At 41.3% G+C, this 15,851-nt stretch overlaps 1 protein-coding gene across 2 annotated transcripts in view; it reads right to left on the bottom strand.

The window, feature by feature from the left end:
* Positions 1–15,851, bottom strand: part of PSD3 (pleckstrin and Sec7 domain containing 3) — a 706,817-nt gene that overhangs the window by 493,930 nt on the left and 197,036 nt on the right. Inside the window, exon 1 of one of the 2 annotated variants that reach the window (XM_025886232.2) lies at positions 12,237–12,390. The exons of the other annotated variant lie outside the window; for it this stretch is intronic. Within the exon in view, the coding sequence (XP_025742017.1) occupies positions 12,237–12,257 (21 nt within the window). The 5' untranslated portion in view covers positions 12,258–12,390. Of the gene's footprint in view, positions 1–12,236; positions 12,391–15,851 lie in introns of those variants that run through there. 2 annotated transcript variants of the gene reach the window in all.

Here is a 15,851-nt window from a genome sequence, read left to right as displayed (position 1 = left end):
GGGCATCTCCAAAACTGAGCTCCTGATCTTCCCCCCCAAAATCACTGTCTCCCTAGCTTAGTTAATGCAACTCTATCCTTCAAGCTGCATAAGCTAAAAACCCTACAATTCGCCACTAACTTCTCTCACTCACATCTCACATCCTGTCACTCAGGAAATCATTCCCACTCTTACCTTCAAAACATTACCACTCTAGTCACCATCATTCATCTGGGTTCCTACAATAGCCTCCTAACTGGTGTCCTTATTTCTACCCTTCCCCACTTAAGTTTAGTCTCATGAGACACAGCAGCAGTGTGTCTTCTTAAAACAGAAGGCAGATCATGTCACATCTTTACTTGAAACTCTCCCCTGGCTTCTTTGCTCTCACTCTAAGTACAAGCCCAAGCCTTTGGCAATAGCCTACAAGACCAGAGGCCTCACAGGAACTGGTTTATGCTCTCCTCCTTGCTCACTCTACTCCAGTCACACTGTTCTTGTAGTTCCTGGACGGCAGGAAGCATGCCTCAACTTCAGGACTTAGCCCCTTGCTGTCTACACTTCCTGAAGTACTCTTCCCTACATGACTCCCTTTATCTTCCTCAGGCCTTTTATCACAAGTCACCTCACTGAGGCCATCCTTGGCGATCCTATTTATAATTGCAACTCCACCTCATTCCCAATCTCTCTCTGCTTTATTTTTCCCCAAAGTACTTAACACACACACAGCCTGTCACACCTTGCAAAAGTAAGAATTTTTTGTCTATTTTATTGATGACTGTATCCCCTGTATCTAAAAATAATGCCTGGTACATAGGAGACGATAAATATTTAATAAATAAGTGAGTGAACGAAAGAGGACAGTGATACAGACCTGTATATGATATATGATAGCATACTTTTAATCAGGCACTTTGTATGTATATACATATTCAGATATCATGGGGAAAAAAAGGGGGGGCTCCAATTTGAAAATTAAGTTAACCTCATAAAAAAACTGAGTAATGTAAAGACATAGTTCTCTAAACTGAGAGATACTCTAAAACACTCCAAAGGCACTAGGACTTCTCAAAACCCTAGATCTTGCTTCACCAGAGCACACTGAAAAGATGGTCTGGATATGGATACCCTTCCTGAAGCAGGTCAAAGTTGCCAGGCCAATAGAATGGGCTTTCATTTCTAAAAAAGATAGAGAAATTACGACACAAAGTACAAAGCGCTTAATGTTTTAATAATATAAAAAATCTGGGTGCAACCCTGTTTTCGGTGAACCTCTGAACTTATATATAAGACAAAAAATTGGGGTATTAATACTTTAGTAATATACTCACTCAAAAGATAGACATTTGTGGGTCATATTTTTATAAACCACTAAGAACTTCAACTATTTCCATGTAAAAGGAAAGCAAAATAATTTCAAAAAACATTTACATGCAGAAATAAATTAATTCAGGAGTAAAGTAACTCTGTACACAAACAGCAGTGATGTGAGGCAGATAAAAGCCAAAATTAACTTTTAAAAAAATGGAGTATCTTAATTTCTCTACCTTATAATACTAATTCTCATATATGTTTGCCTGTTTCTGAAGTTATGTATAGGAAGTCATGTTTAGAGCAGAAGCTCTTAACCAACCTCCAATTAGCCAACTCCAGGATGAACATTCACCATGTAAAACATCCTAGCTGATGCCCATTATTACTTGGTGCCTATAGCTAGTAATCAAGACTCTGGCAAGCTCATGAAATTCTGTTCCTATCACTGAGTTGATGGTTACCAAGAATCAACTGTGTTTGCTCCCTAACTGACTTGTGCCAGTTGTACCTGCTACTGAAATTGTGTAATTCAATTAAATATTATGTAAAACAATTACATATGGGTACATACAAAAGAGTTGTTTCCAGGAAAGCTAAAAGGAATGTTCTAGACACAACACATTAAAAGACCGTAAGAGAACTCTACCAACAATGGTTCATTTTTAAATTGTTTTTGCTGTATACAAACAAAATAAAACTTGTATTTGTTATATATTAAGATTCATGATGCAAATATCCCTATATACACCAAGAAATTACTGTTATCCTTTTAGCTCACCCGGGAACCTTCTTGATAGATAATATTATAAATTAAAACATTCTTCCCATGGACTACATAATCACAGATTTATTTATTTTAGTAGTGCTTCTAAAATGTTGGCTTTAATTGCTCTAAGCCTACCAAGTTCTTTGAAACATATATTTTTATATATAAAATTAAAATATATAAATATTTTTAACATAGGTATACCTTTACATAAGTTCATTTTAGATTATGCCGTGTTTAGATTTTTTTTCCCCCAAACAGAACCCATCAACATATGAGACAATTATCTCCCATACAAGCCACACAAGGTAGGTAGGAGGAAGTGAACCAAGAATGAAAACAGGTAAAATCAAAAGAATAAATGAAACGGGACCGTTACAACACTCCAGGCAAACACAGCCCACACCTTTATCTGCTTCAATCAGATGCCTCTGCCATCAGGGAAAGACTTGTGTGAGGAAATTCACAGTGACATATTACTCTTATCTTTTGTGCCCTAGATTGTCATTTGCAAGAAAGCTGTAATGAAAGTCACACACCTGGAGCTCTAAAAGCAGACCACGAACACTGTCTACAAAGTAGGGGGAAATTCCACTTCCCTAAAACAGGAGCTACGTGACCAAACCCCACAGTGAAGCCAACAACAAAAAACGATGAGGCCAGAAATCTGCTGACTCTGGAAATTCTACTCCACCAAAACACACGGCTAAAAGTCAGAGCACCTACTCTGTCCATACATTTTTGGAAGGGTTCCTGGGCTTAGCTATTAAATAGACTGTGGTGGGACGCCTGGGTGGCTCAGATGGATAAGCGTCTGCCTTCGGCTCAGGTCATGATCCCGGGGTCATGGGATCGAGCCCCGCATCAGGCTCCTGGCTCAGCAAGGAGCCTGCTTCTCCCTCTGCCTCTCTCCCTGCTCATGCTTTCTCTCTCTGTATCTCTGTGTCTCAAATGAATAAATAAAATCCTAAAAAATAAATAAATAAATAAATAGACTGTGGTGTTCAACTCATTCGTCGAACAAACATTTACTAAGTGACTACTATGTGCCAAAGCACCACACAAAGTACTAGAATCTTCCTCTTGGCAACCACAGTGCACTACAGGCAATAATAATACAGGGTACAAGAAAGATCAGTTTAACCAATTAATAGTTGTGTGACTTGAAGACTGAAAATAATTCCCACCCACCCCCAGGTAAGTAACCAAGTTACATGGAGATTTGTGTGGCTACGGGAGGCCTCCAGGGATTCAACAATGCTAAGAAAATTATGAACACATCTTAAAGGAGAGGAAAAGGAAAGAGAGCAATACTCTCAGGAGGACGGTGGTAACCTTATGACATGAAAATGTTTAGGATGGTGGTAACCTTATGACATGAAAATGTTTATGAACCTGGATTAAATTTTTATAGTGGGACTATCTCTACTATATAAGGGAAGGGGAAGAGAATTTGGGTTGTGTTGGATCAAGATCAGTAGCTGTGGTAAGCAAAGTCGTCAGACTGGCTGGATCTGCGCTCTGTAATAACCATCAGTGAAGGATGCTTGTCCCCTGGAGGTCACACCCACTAAAGAGGTCTAATTAAGTTCTAGGGGAAACCACTAAAGGTCATTATTATCACCAGTTTAGATCAGAGTTTCTCAAGCATTCCTGATCCTAATCATGGGAAGTGTTGATGAAAAGTGTCACTTCAGAACTATTGAGCCAGAACCTTCAACTGGCCCTAGAAATCTAAAATCAGGTAATTCCCTTGATAGACAAATATGGGAAACATTATTTAGATCATAAAAATTACAGGACCTCAAAAGAGGGCTCTTCTTGGTAATAGCTCCTTTTCCTTTTATTTTTAAAGATTTTATTTATTTATTTGATAGAGAGAGAGAAGGCACACAAGCAGGGGGAGCAGCAGAGGGAGAGAGAGAAGCAGACTCTCCTCTGAACAGGGAGCCAGACGTGGGGCTCGGTCCCAGGATTCTGGGATCACGACCTGAGCCAAAGGGAGATGCTTAACTGACTGAGCTACCCAGGTGCCCCATTCTTTTCCTTTTTAACAGTTCTCTGTTGAATCCAAGAGGAAAGCACTATTTTCTATACATAAAAGTCTACAGAGAAACAACTTGCAAATTTTACTTTTAATACACATGAAAGCTTTGCAACCCTGTCTGAGTAGCTTAGGCAAAGGTTAAATCTATCTTTTTCTCCAACCAGAAACAAACAAGATGACATTCATTACATAAGCCATTTTATGAGTCATTTTGTTGACTGACCTCAGTAAGTACGTGAAGTGTGCTAAACCCTCTCATGCTTTGCTTAATATAAAGATCCTCACTTGCTTCAAAGGATAAGACAAGAAAATGAAAAGACCACCCACAGAATGGAAGAAGGTATCTGCAAAGCATATATCTGACAAGGGTCTTGTATCCATAATACATAAAGAAATTTTACAATTCAATAATGAAAAGACAAATACCCAATTTTAAAAGACAACCCAATTTTACCAAAAGCAAAGAATCTAAAGAGACATCTCACCAAAGATATAAAAATGGGCAACAAGCATATGAAAAGATGCTCAACTACATTAGAGAAAACCACAATGAAATAACACTCCACACCAACAAGATAGTTAAAATCAAAAACAGAGAAAATAACAAGTGTTGATGAGGATGTAGAGAAATGGGAACCCTCATACATCGCTGATGGGAATGTAAAATAGTGCAGCCCCTGTGAAAAACAGTTTGGCAATTCCTCCAAGTGCTAAACATAGAGTTATAATATGACCCAGCAATTGCATTCCTATGTATATATCCAAGAGAAATGAAAACATATGTCCCCACAAAAACTTGTACATACATGTGCAAAGCAGCATTTCTAATAGCCAAAAAATGGAAACAACCCATTATCTGATGAATGAATAAATGAAATGCGCCCTGCATATTCAAATGGATATTACTCAGCAGTTAAAAGGAATGAAGTACAACACAGATGAGCACTGAAAACATTGTGCTAAATGAAAGGAGACAGTCACAAAAGGCCACATACTGTGCAGAATAGGCAAATCCATAGAAAATAGATATTCAGTTGCCTGGGTCGGGAAGGGGGTGACAGCTAATAGGTCCAAAGTTTAGTCTGAGGTGATGAATATGCTCTAAAGTTGACTATGGTGACAAATGCACAACTCTGTGAACATACTAAAAGTCACTAAATGTACACTTTAAATGGATGAGTTGTGCGATATGTAAATTTTATTGTCAGTAAAGTTGTTTTCAAAAAGAATCCCATTTAAACCTTCATGAGCCTCAATTTCATCCTCTGAAAATGGGGACACCACCTATATTACAATAATGTAAAGAACACATAAGAATATATAAGTTCACACACACACACACGTAAATACAGAATACATGTTATTCCTTCTCCTCTTCCTATCCCCACGTTTTTGTATCATTATGCCTTGATTTCATTGTTTTCACCACAAGTTACATAACTCAAAAACTGGAATGTATTTCAACAGAGGCCCAACCATGAGAATTCTCCCATGATTTCACACATGCTACACTCAAGGCTATTCCTGTACGCCTACCTAGAGAAATCCTGGAGCCTGCAAACAGGACTGTCCACCTCCCAGACTTGTCACTAAAAAGTATCTGGGGAAAAAGAGTAAGATTTTTTTTCCTCCATTCCATTGTCTTACTGTGTTCTCGATCTCTAAGGATGATGCAAAAGCACCATCTACTACTAATGAGTAGTTTTATTTTTTTTTTAAGATTTTACTTATTTATTTGAGAGAGAGAATGAGATAGAGAGATCGTGAGGGTCAGAGGGAGAAGCAGACTCCCTGCTGAGCAGGGAGCCCGATGTGGGACTCGATCCCGGGACTCCAGGATCATGATCTGAGCTGAAGGCAGTTGCTTAACCAACTGAGCCACCCAGGTGCCCCATGAGTAGTTTTAAAACCAGGCCCATTCCTTGCCAATATCAATGCTATTCAGGAGTCTTTCCTAGTCGGCTTCAACTACACTAAAAATCTATTGGGCCTCCAGGACAGCTTTAAGGGGTCCCAGGAAAGATCTTAGCCACTTAAGATATTGGGCATGACCCACCCTGATACTCACTGCAATGGTGGGCAGATCAAAGGGGACTTGAAATTATGAACTATCCACAGCTTGCAACAAAAAAAGTCAACTGCAGTGTTCTCACCATCTCCCTAAGTTTTCAAAACACCTAATTATTAATATAATAGAAGACTCTCAGCAAGACACTCACGTTTTTCCATTTTATCAAAGGTTTTTCCTTCTCATCACTTTCAATGATTTTACCTCCACTTTCACTTCCATTAAAATCCCATGCTTCCATACACTCTCACTGCTTTTGTAAATATGTGCAAAACTAAAAACTTAACAAAGCTTCGTTGGTGAACACATCATAAGCAACCAGATGGTCACATGGGAAATGACTGCTCAGGATAGCCAATGCTATCTGGTAGTGCATTTTTGCCCTCGAGCTGTGTTATCCAACATAATAGCCACTAGCCACATGAGGCTATTTAAATTCACCTAAATAAATAAAATTTAAAATTCAGTTCCTAAATTTCACTGGCACATTCCAACTGCTCTCAGTAGGTACATGAGGCTACTGACTACCATACTGGACAGCACAGATATAGAATATTGCCATCATAGCAGAAAATTCTATTTAACAATACTGGTATGACAGAAACTTCGTTGATTCTATTTTCATAGAAAATAAGCTCGGAGTTCTTAGGTACATTATCAGTATTTACAGATTGTGAGGTCCGACTCTCAGAAGTACCCAAATGTCTCCGAATGTTCTTGGCAGGTTTTCTTTTAGGGGTCAGTGGACAAGCTTTTTTAGAGCCTAAAATAGAACTTAGCACATGATAAGTACTTAACATCTGCTGAATGAATGAATAGCATATTAATGTCTGTACTTTAGGTTCTGCCTTAATTTACTTATAGATATTAGTTCATGGAAAGCATTGGGATCTTTTCTGGCACAGGGGATTTTTATAGGAAGAAATAAGCATCAGCAGGTGGAGTAGGCAGCTCACGGACCCTCTGAAGCCACTAGAAATAAAAGCTGAAAATAAACACCTGCCCAGAGCAAACTTTGATGTTCAAATGAAAAATTTCAGCCCCAAGGAACTATCTTTCTTCTTTAAACACTCCGACTTGTAGCTTTTAGAGACATGAAGGAAAGATCAGGGTGGTAAGATGCTATGAAAGATCACACAGCCTGCTGTCATTTCTCAGTATCTTCCTAATATCATTTTGTTAGAAAATATTATTAATCACATAGGCAGCAATCATTTAACTGCATTGTCTATGTCACTCACTGTTACACCTAGATTTCCCTTTCCCCCAGTGTCCTATGAGTGAATCTATACTGTGCCTATCAAATAACTTCTTGGAAAGGATTACCAAAAAAAAAAAAAAAATCAAAATTCAGAAAAGGGTGTAAGTTTTCATATACCGAGAAAAGCAGTGCCAGTGGCCCTTAACCAATAACCTCCTCAAGTCCAAACAAAAGAAACTACAGCTTCTTCTATTTACATGTTTCTACTCGCCTTGTCCCCAGACTACAGAAAGCCATAGAAAGAACCAAGCTACTCCATTTCTATAATTCACTTTTTCTTAGCACAAGTCTGGGAACAGAAGGTAAGAGAAAAGGGAACAGTTGCTGCCTGATCTTTCTATTAATGCCCTCAGCTCATTCACCTCCTCCTCATTGTTTCAGGATCCTTTTCTCAACAACCGAAGTCCCAGCTCACGGGAAGAAAAAAGCAGCCTTCTCTGTGTCAACACCCACAATTATTAAAAAAAAAAAAAAAAAGTCTAGATTACTTCTATGAGGTGATATAATTATAAGTTAAAATAGGTGAGCCTTACATTCAATTTCAAATTGTAAATCTGCTTTATTTTGAATTCCAATGAATTGCTTATAACTATACAGAACTCCTTACATAATCTATTTAGTGATCCCTTTAGACACTAAGAGTGTTTTTGAAAGAAAATTACACAATTTCCATCTCTTGAGCCAAACTACAATCCTGGTCCTACCACTTAAGCCAACACATATATAAAATAATGGCTGTTGATTTGTCATCCCATTTCAGGTCCTAAGACATACAGAATCTAGATATGAGAGCCAAAAAGTTCAGTTTCTGCAAAACGCAATGCTAACTTTGAGGACATAAAAACAGAACAGTAGTTAAGAAAATTGGACTGTTGAATTTAAACCTCATTCTGCCACTTGTTAGCTGTGTTACTTAACCTCTCCAGACTTCAGAATGGAGATAATGACAGTACTGACCTCATGGGGTTGTCATGGGGACTCAAGGAGGTAATCTGCCAAAGCACACAGTAAGATCTCAATCAGTATTAGCTATGATGGTAAAAATGCATCTCCTGAAAACTTAAATTAGCTTTTCTAAAATGCTTAAAATAAGCATTTTCCAGAAGTTAGGACTTAAGATGAAATTTAAAGGAAAACGTTGCTGCTCAGACAACCCACATAAAAATACTGTGTAAGAAAAGAGCCCCAGGCTCAGGTCAAAATGCTTACTTTTCCACTTACTCTAAATCCCTAACTCCAAGAATAAACTTGAAAACCATCCATCAACATGTACAATTATTCTGACTCATATCACTGATTTGTGGCCAAGGAAAAGGGAGTTTCATATTAGATGGCTGTTCAAAGTTAAGCAAGCCCCAAGAAATGAGTGGCGGGCCCTAGCCAGGGCCTGGCACTCACATGAAAGAAGGGGCGAGGAGCTAGTGACTCCCTCACACCACAAGTATGCTCGAGAGAAAAAATGTTTCACCACCTCTGTGTCCCGGATTGTCAACAAAGTCCCTGCCGATTAGGCACCAACCGGGCCCCAGTTTGTTGACCTTCTGGGTCCAGTGAAAAACAAGGACTGCAGGGACATGTGCTATTTTTATATAAATAAGATAGCACAAGCAAAGATTCATTATGGTTATGTGTTACCCCTTCTTTTCAAAGGAGGCATGGAAATCCAGCGATCTGGATTTAAGAATAACTTGTTAACTATATGCTGCAAACTATCTTTTTTTCTCCACTGTAAACTGCAACAGTGATTGACATTGCCACTGTAGCCACTCAACTAACACTAATCTGCAGCATGTGAAAAATGTCTTTGGAAGATGGTCTTGTAACTCCGAAACACAGGAAAAGTACAAAGGGACACACTCTCAAAATGTCACCACTAAAATTCTTTCCAGCAAGCCTCTGAGTCTGCAATATCACAAACAACACAAACTGTCCAGACACAAGACACTCTGAACAAATGCTCTGGAGAAATTCATCTGGATCCTGCACTCCTCTAACATAAGGTTAGGCTGGTTTAACTGTAAAAGAATTCAGAAAGAACTAAAAGGCAGTTATTCAAGATAAATCACCTCCACTCTCAACAAAGGGAAACTAAGGACTTCTGTGTTTGGCCCAGACTACAGGGGAAGAATCCCTAACTGTTGAGAATCCACAAAACAACAGTGATTTAAAGCTAGACTAGATCCGCAGCCTTCTGGGAGCCTGACTCATATCCTGAGGTAAGTGGACTTTGGTCACCTACTGATCGCCAGATTATTTTTCACAGACTGCCTAAACTTCAATGTCTGAATTCATTTCTAAAAATTGGAAAGGATCACCATCCATTACTCACCTCCTAATCCAACCCAAGCCCAAAGAAATGCTCTTTTCATAACTGCCATATGACAAGATACCTCAGGTAAACCTCAAACAAACCAATCTGGAGGCCAAAGCACACACACATTTTAATGTTCACATGGTTTTTGCCTCAGCTTAACCATGACTGAGATTAACCTATTACCACAATAGCATGTTTATGAATAAGGCAGGACAGATGACTCCACAGTTTCTAAAGGAAAAAAAAAAAAATCACCTCTGAAAGTAGTAACGCCTTGGACATGTTGTTGTTGTTTTTAATGTAATGTCAGACTAAATCCCATTCATACTTTCCACCAGGATTAGCAAACAAATAATACCAAGTTTTTTAAAAAAGTGAATAGAGCCATTTATGGAAAGTATCTCTGAATTTTCCTTTTTCAATGAACTGATTTTCTGTCTTATTTTATTTTTATTTCCAAATTCCCAAGATTTACTAGCCTAAAAGGATTTCCTAGTATCCCATTTTTTTAATCCCATCCCATTTTTTAACTGAAACTATTTAATTAAAAGCAAAATTGTACCTTTTAAGTACAATGTACATAGTAATGCATTATTCTTTGTTCACAAATGAAGAGTGTCAACAAAATTTTTTTAAAACTAACACAAATTGAGATTTGCAAATCAAGCTTCTTATGCTTGCATTTTTAAAAATAACATTCAACTGTGGAATTTCACCTTTAAATAAGGTGTTATTTTAGCTTTGCAGCTTTAATCGCTCTCCCACTTTCAATGGCCAGGATAGGATAAGAGCAATGATCCGTTCACAAACAAATTCGAGATAGTCAGAATGTGAAGTTAAGACTACATCACTAAATAAGTAATGCATATACATGTTTAAGCATGTTACCATAAAATGCTAGATGGCTCTGAGAAAGCATCTTCCCAATCCCCTCAACCTACAAAGGAAGAAATTTTAGCTAGAGGTTAAAATGATTTGCCAATACAACAGCAAAAACTCAGTGACAAAACCTACAAGCCAAGTGTTCCACCCAAGTGCTTTCCATGGTACCACTCTGCTCCTTTTAGTATAAAAAGCATATGTTAATAAAGTATCTGGCAAGACGAATCATATATTTGTGATATGATCTGTGAATGGATGTAAGAAAGTTGTTAGAAAGACATGCATCAAGCCACTAAAAATCGGTTGGGAAGGTGTTAATTTATTCTGTATTGTTTTGCTGGTTCTGTTGAGCATGTTGCATTTTCAAGTGAAGAGGAATTTAATGACTTAAAAAAAATCTCCTGATTTGTAAATACTCTAAGAAAAGAAAGGATGGTAAAGCATTTCTTGGAATAGGATAGAAAGTGCATTTCTCTTCCTTCAGCAAGGAACATCTTTCCCCCCCACACAAAAAGACAGACAAACCCTGCCCACTTCAAGGTCCAGCTCAACAGCTAGCTCCTCTCAGAGGACTTCCAAGCCCTTAGGTCAGAAGCTCTCCTCCCTCTGGGTTCCTCCATGTAACCTATGCATAAGTCTCCCCTACTAGAAAGCAGCTCCTTGACAGCTGAAATTCTGTCTTACTTACCTGGCTATTGGGCTTTGCAAAATCCTTTGTATGTATTGAATTATAGTTAATGAAACAAAGCATTTGTTCTCAGAATCCCACTGAGTGCAATTTTCAAGATCTGCCTTTTCCCTACACCAACACCTGGACCCACTGAAGAGTTACTCTGGTGTGGAAATCCTGCATCCCACTGTCAGGAAAACCAGTTTCTATAAAATAAAATCGTAATGCCCTTTACATCTTCTGCCTACTGGGTGTTTAACATCCTTTAACCTCGAGGGGACGGGTAAAACTAACCATTTATTATTTAAGTCAAGGACAACATTCTAAACCCACGTTCTCTTAAGTGTTAACCCGCATTTTTTTTAAATCTCAGAACATCATTTGCTAGAACTTACAGCTGAAAACAGCAGATAAAAGTTAAATGCATGTAAAACAGAATGAAACGTCTTTAAAAGCTACTGAGAATATTAGACCAAATAATCTTCCCCTGTTTGCTGGCTCAATGCAAATTTGTTTTGGGGCTTGTTGTTGTTGTTGTTTCTTTCTGAAAGAGAAACGCGATAGCCCCTAAATACAAGAGCTGACTTGGGCAGAGTAAAAATTGGCACATTAAGTCCTCTTTAATGCTTTCCTTCTTTTGATCATTAAGCAAGTACGAGTACTCGGGCTTTTTTTCCAAGGCAGGTTTTCAAAGCGGAGGGTTGAATTAAAACCCCTTAGCACCGCAAAGTTGACCCTTCTGGGCTCCTAACACACACAAAGGAAGAGCAAAAAGGAAAACAGTTACCAGAATCTGACATCAAGGCACAAACACAAGTGGCCCAGGGACCCAGGGGGACTAAGGAGCGACAAAGCAAATCAAATCCCCGATCGGACGGTAAGCAACGCGAGCGACCCCACACGCCCTTCAGCCCCCGGCGGTTCTCGAGCCTCACCGCGGCATTTCTTCCTTCCATCTTCCATCGCCCGCGCCGAAATTGTCGCCGGGCGCTCCCGGGCCAGGGAGCCTCGGGCGCGACTGCAGGCGGGCGGCCGCTGCCGCGCGCTCTTTGTTGGGCTCCCGGGACTGGCGAGTGGCGGCGGACTAGCAGCCCCGCGGTGGCGGCGGCGGCGGCGGTGCGCACCCTGGCGGAGGCTGCAGAGGCGGTTCGCCCGCCCGCCCCCGAGGCCCCCTGAGAAGGTCCGACAGCAGGCTGCGGCTGGAGGCGGTGGGCGGGGCAGGAGCCCGGGGGGCGGGGAGGGGCGGGAGAGCGGGAAGGGGTAACTTCCCGAGGGTGGGAGGGGATGGGAGGGGATGGGAGGGGGTGGGAGGGGAGGTGGAGGGGGCGGTGCCCCAAGGGCGAGCGGGGGCGGTGCCCTGGGCCTTCAGCAGTCGCTAGGTGTCACGGGCTCGCCCTCCGCCCGGCTTCCAGCCGGAGTGCGGAACCGTGCCTGTTGCTTTGTCTTCTTCCCTGCCAGTTTTCCCACCCTGAGGAAAGTGAGAGACGCTTTCCAGGGTGTTTCCTCTCTGGAAGGGCCGGGTGAAGGCTCGGCGAGGAGGAAGAGCGCCGGGCCGCGCGCCGGCGGGGACACGCGCCTACGCGCCCCCGCCCCCAGGGTCCTGGGCGGCAGGGGGTGCGGAGGGGGAGGCCCCTCAGGTCAGGGTTGTGGTTTGTTTGCTTCTGCGGGGGCTCCTAGGGCCACTAGCCGCCGCCGGAGTTCCGGCGACCTGCCCACCCGCCGCGCCATTTGAGGTCCATTCCCCTCGGGAGGGTCTCGCCTGGGAAGACAGGCGCTCACTCGACCCGGCAGTCTAGTCTCGGGACTATCCCACACTGAATGTGCCTGCAAGGGGGAAGCTCACTTTAAAAACTGCCTTTTCAATCGAAAGTGCCAAAGTCCCGTGCTTTTTCCTCTTGCCCTCTGTGGTGTGCGGCAAAGGCAGGACCTGAAAAGGCGCCCTCCTCTGGCGAAGGGAGAGGGAGATCTAAAAACCACCCTGTGGAAGGTCTATTGCAAGTCAAGGGCGCTTCACCAGTCCCTTCAACTCGTGCCAGGTCTACCTAGAGGTAGAAGTCCACGTGGCCACCTCCATAGTGCTTATAGCATGTTTGTGTTACAGTTTTATGTCACGAAGACTAGTCTCACCTCTTGTAATTGCAAGAAGGTACCTAAATAAAGGAAAGTGGCTTAAAAAACGTTGACCTAGCATTAAATCTTCTCTGCTTATCTGGAAGTGTGCAGTGGGGAAGAGGGTGGGCGAGGTCCCCTTTCCTGTTATTCAGCCCTGGGTACCCCAGCGGGACACCTCCTGTTCCCGCTGAGTCTCTCTCCAGCCCACCCTGTTGGATATACCCCAAGAGGGCGGACCCAAGGCCCACTCTCTTGCATGTGATCCACACCTGGTCCACAAGAAACACTCACATGTCCCTGGCTTCACTAATTCTGGAACTGCAGGCTAATCCCAACCACACAGCAGGAGCTCTCTGGCCCTGCCCCCAAAGCGTGGTCAACAGTCTCCCACACTGAGTTTCCCGGGAAGCCGCAGTCTCCATTAGTTTTGTGGGACATGAGTTAGACCACCATTCTCAGTATTTTCCAGCTACAGGGAACAATTTCAAATATCTCCAAGGGCCCTCTAAAAGTCCCTTCACTAGGCTTAGAATTAGAGAGTAGCACCTCCTACCTCCCTCTAATGAGGAGTAGAGTTAGGCTCCCACCGACCTCATACTCTTCTTTTTATAGCTTTGATCTGACTGTAGGACCCAGTATTGTGGAACAGGGTCTCAGGACCATTTCCTTAAAAATCTGCACATGGGGTAGAGGTTTGTCTCACATTCACTTCCAAAGCCTTTGATATCTATTGCACTGACACCTCAGTTGAACCTGAGGCAGAGCCTTATTCTACCATCCTCTTATGCTTCTTAGCTTGAAAGAGGCTTAGCACTTTATTTTCTCACTGTAAATATGTGTGCACATATATTTACATGGACATTTACATGGACATTTAAGTATGCACATTATTCATTGTACCTCCAGATACAGACTTAATCATTTTCATTGTAGATTCATTGAAGGTGATGATTCTGACAGATTTGGTACACTTGTGGACAGATATCACTGGAAAAGATCCTACATCTACATCTAGCCCAATACACCATAACCACATTGTACATATTGAGACACTTCATATTACTTATTCCTCATACATATCCTGTCCAATTTGAGAACTACTAGCCACATGTAGCCATTTAAATTTAAATGAATTAAAGTTAAATTAAAATTCAGTTTTTAGCCATATTTCAAATGTGGCTAATGACTCCTATATTTAGACAATGCAGACAGAACATAGCCATCCTCATAAGAGTTTTGTTGACAGCCCTGCCTCACACAGGGTTTGGCACATAGGTGGCACTGAATAAATGACAAATGAAAGTTCGGTCCAAGAATACCATAAGATTGCACTGATTTATTTTTCTGAGAAGATAAAGCTTTTTAGTGCAATACTATGAACCAACTCAACAATTTTTTTTTAAAGATTTTATTTACTTATTTAACAGAGAGAGTGAGATAGTGAGAGCAGGAACACAAGCAGAGGGAGTGGGAGAGGGAGAAGCAGGCTTCCTGCTGAGCAGGGAGGCCGATGCGGGGCTTGATCCCAGGACTCCGAGATCATGACCTGAGATGAAGGCAGACACTTAAGGACTGAGCCACCCAAGAACCCCTACCAACTCAACAATTAAAAACAACCAAACCTTTGCATAACTACAGCTGCTTTTCTATTTCACACTTGAAAACCTATCTGCTTCCTCCTACTTTGCCAGAAAATGCTTTACCATCAGAATAATTGCTGAAAATGTTTGGGGAAAAGTCCCTATTTCCCTCAAAAAACAGATCACTTTTTTCAGAATCATTCAACAAATGAAAAGGAATTGTTTCAAAAGCAGAGGAATTGTTTCAAAAGCAGTATTTGTATTGAAGGGGGATTCCATACAAAATATTTCTTTGCTGAAAAAGCATTCATTATAATATCTTTGACAGAGTAGAAATGACCTATGGTGTGTGCGTTCAAATTGCAAAAGTAAGTAGGCATTTCTCCAAGAAGAAGGCATAACGTAGTAACAGGCTGCTGTACAGTCAGTGATGAGAGGAGACAGTGAAGATGACCTCAGGGACCTCTGGAATATTCAACAAGAATCAGACGACAGCGTCTCAGCTCACTCATTATCTAACCATGGAATGGGACCTTCTTATCCTTAGGCCCTCGTTTCCTTTTCTATGACTGGGAGAGATTGTCCTTCCCACTTGAAAAATTGCAGCATTTGGGGATTTAAAGAGTTTTCAAGGGCACCTGGGTGGCTCAGTCAGTTGAGCGACTGCCTTCGGCTCAGGTCATGATCCTGGAGTCCCGGGATCGAGTCCCGCATCGGGCTCCCTGCTCAGCAGGGAGTCTGCTTCTCCTTCTGACCCTCTTCCCTCTCGTGCTCTCTATCTCTCATTCTCTCTCTCTCTCAAATAAATAAATAAATAAATAAAATCTTTAAAGAGCTTTCAATTAAAAATATTTTTTA

Source organism: Callorhinus ursinus, unplaced genomic scaffold (genome assembly GCF_003265705.2).
Source record: "Callorhinus ursinus isolate GAN/ISIS: 27379988/994484 unplaced genomic scaffold, GSC_fseal_2.0 scaffold17, whole genome shotgun sequence".
NCBI classification, from domain to species: Eukaryota; Metazoa; Chordata; class Mammalia; order Carnivora; family Otariidae; genus Callorhinus; species Callorhinus ursinus.
This window is presented reverse-complemented; position numbering and strand designations above follow the sequence as displayed.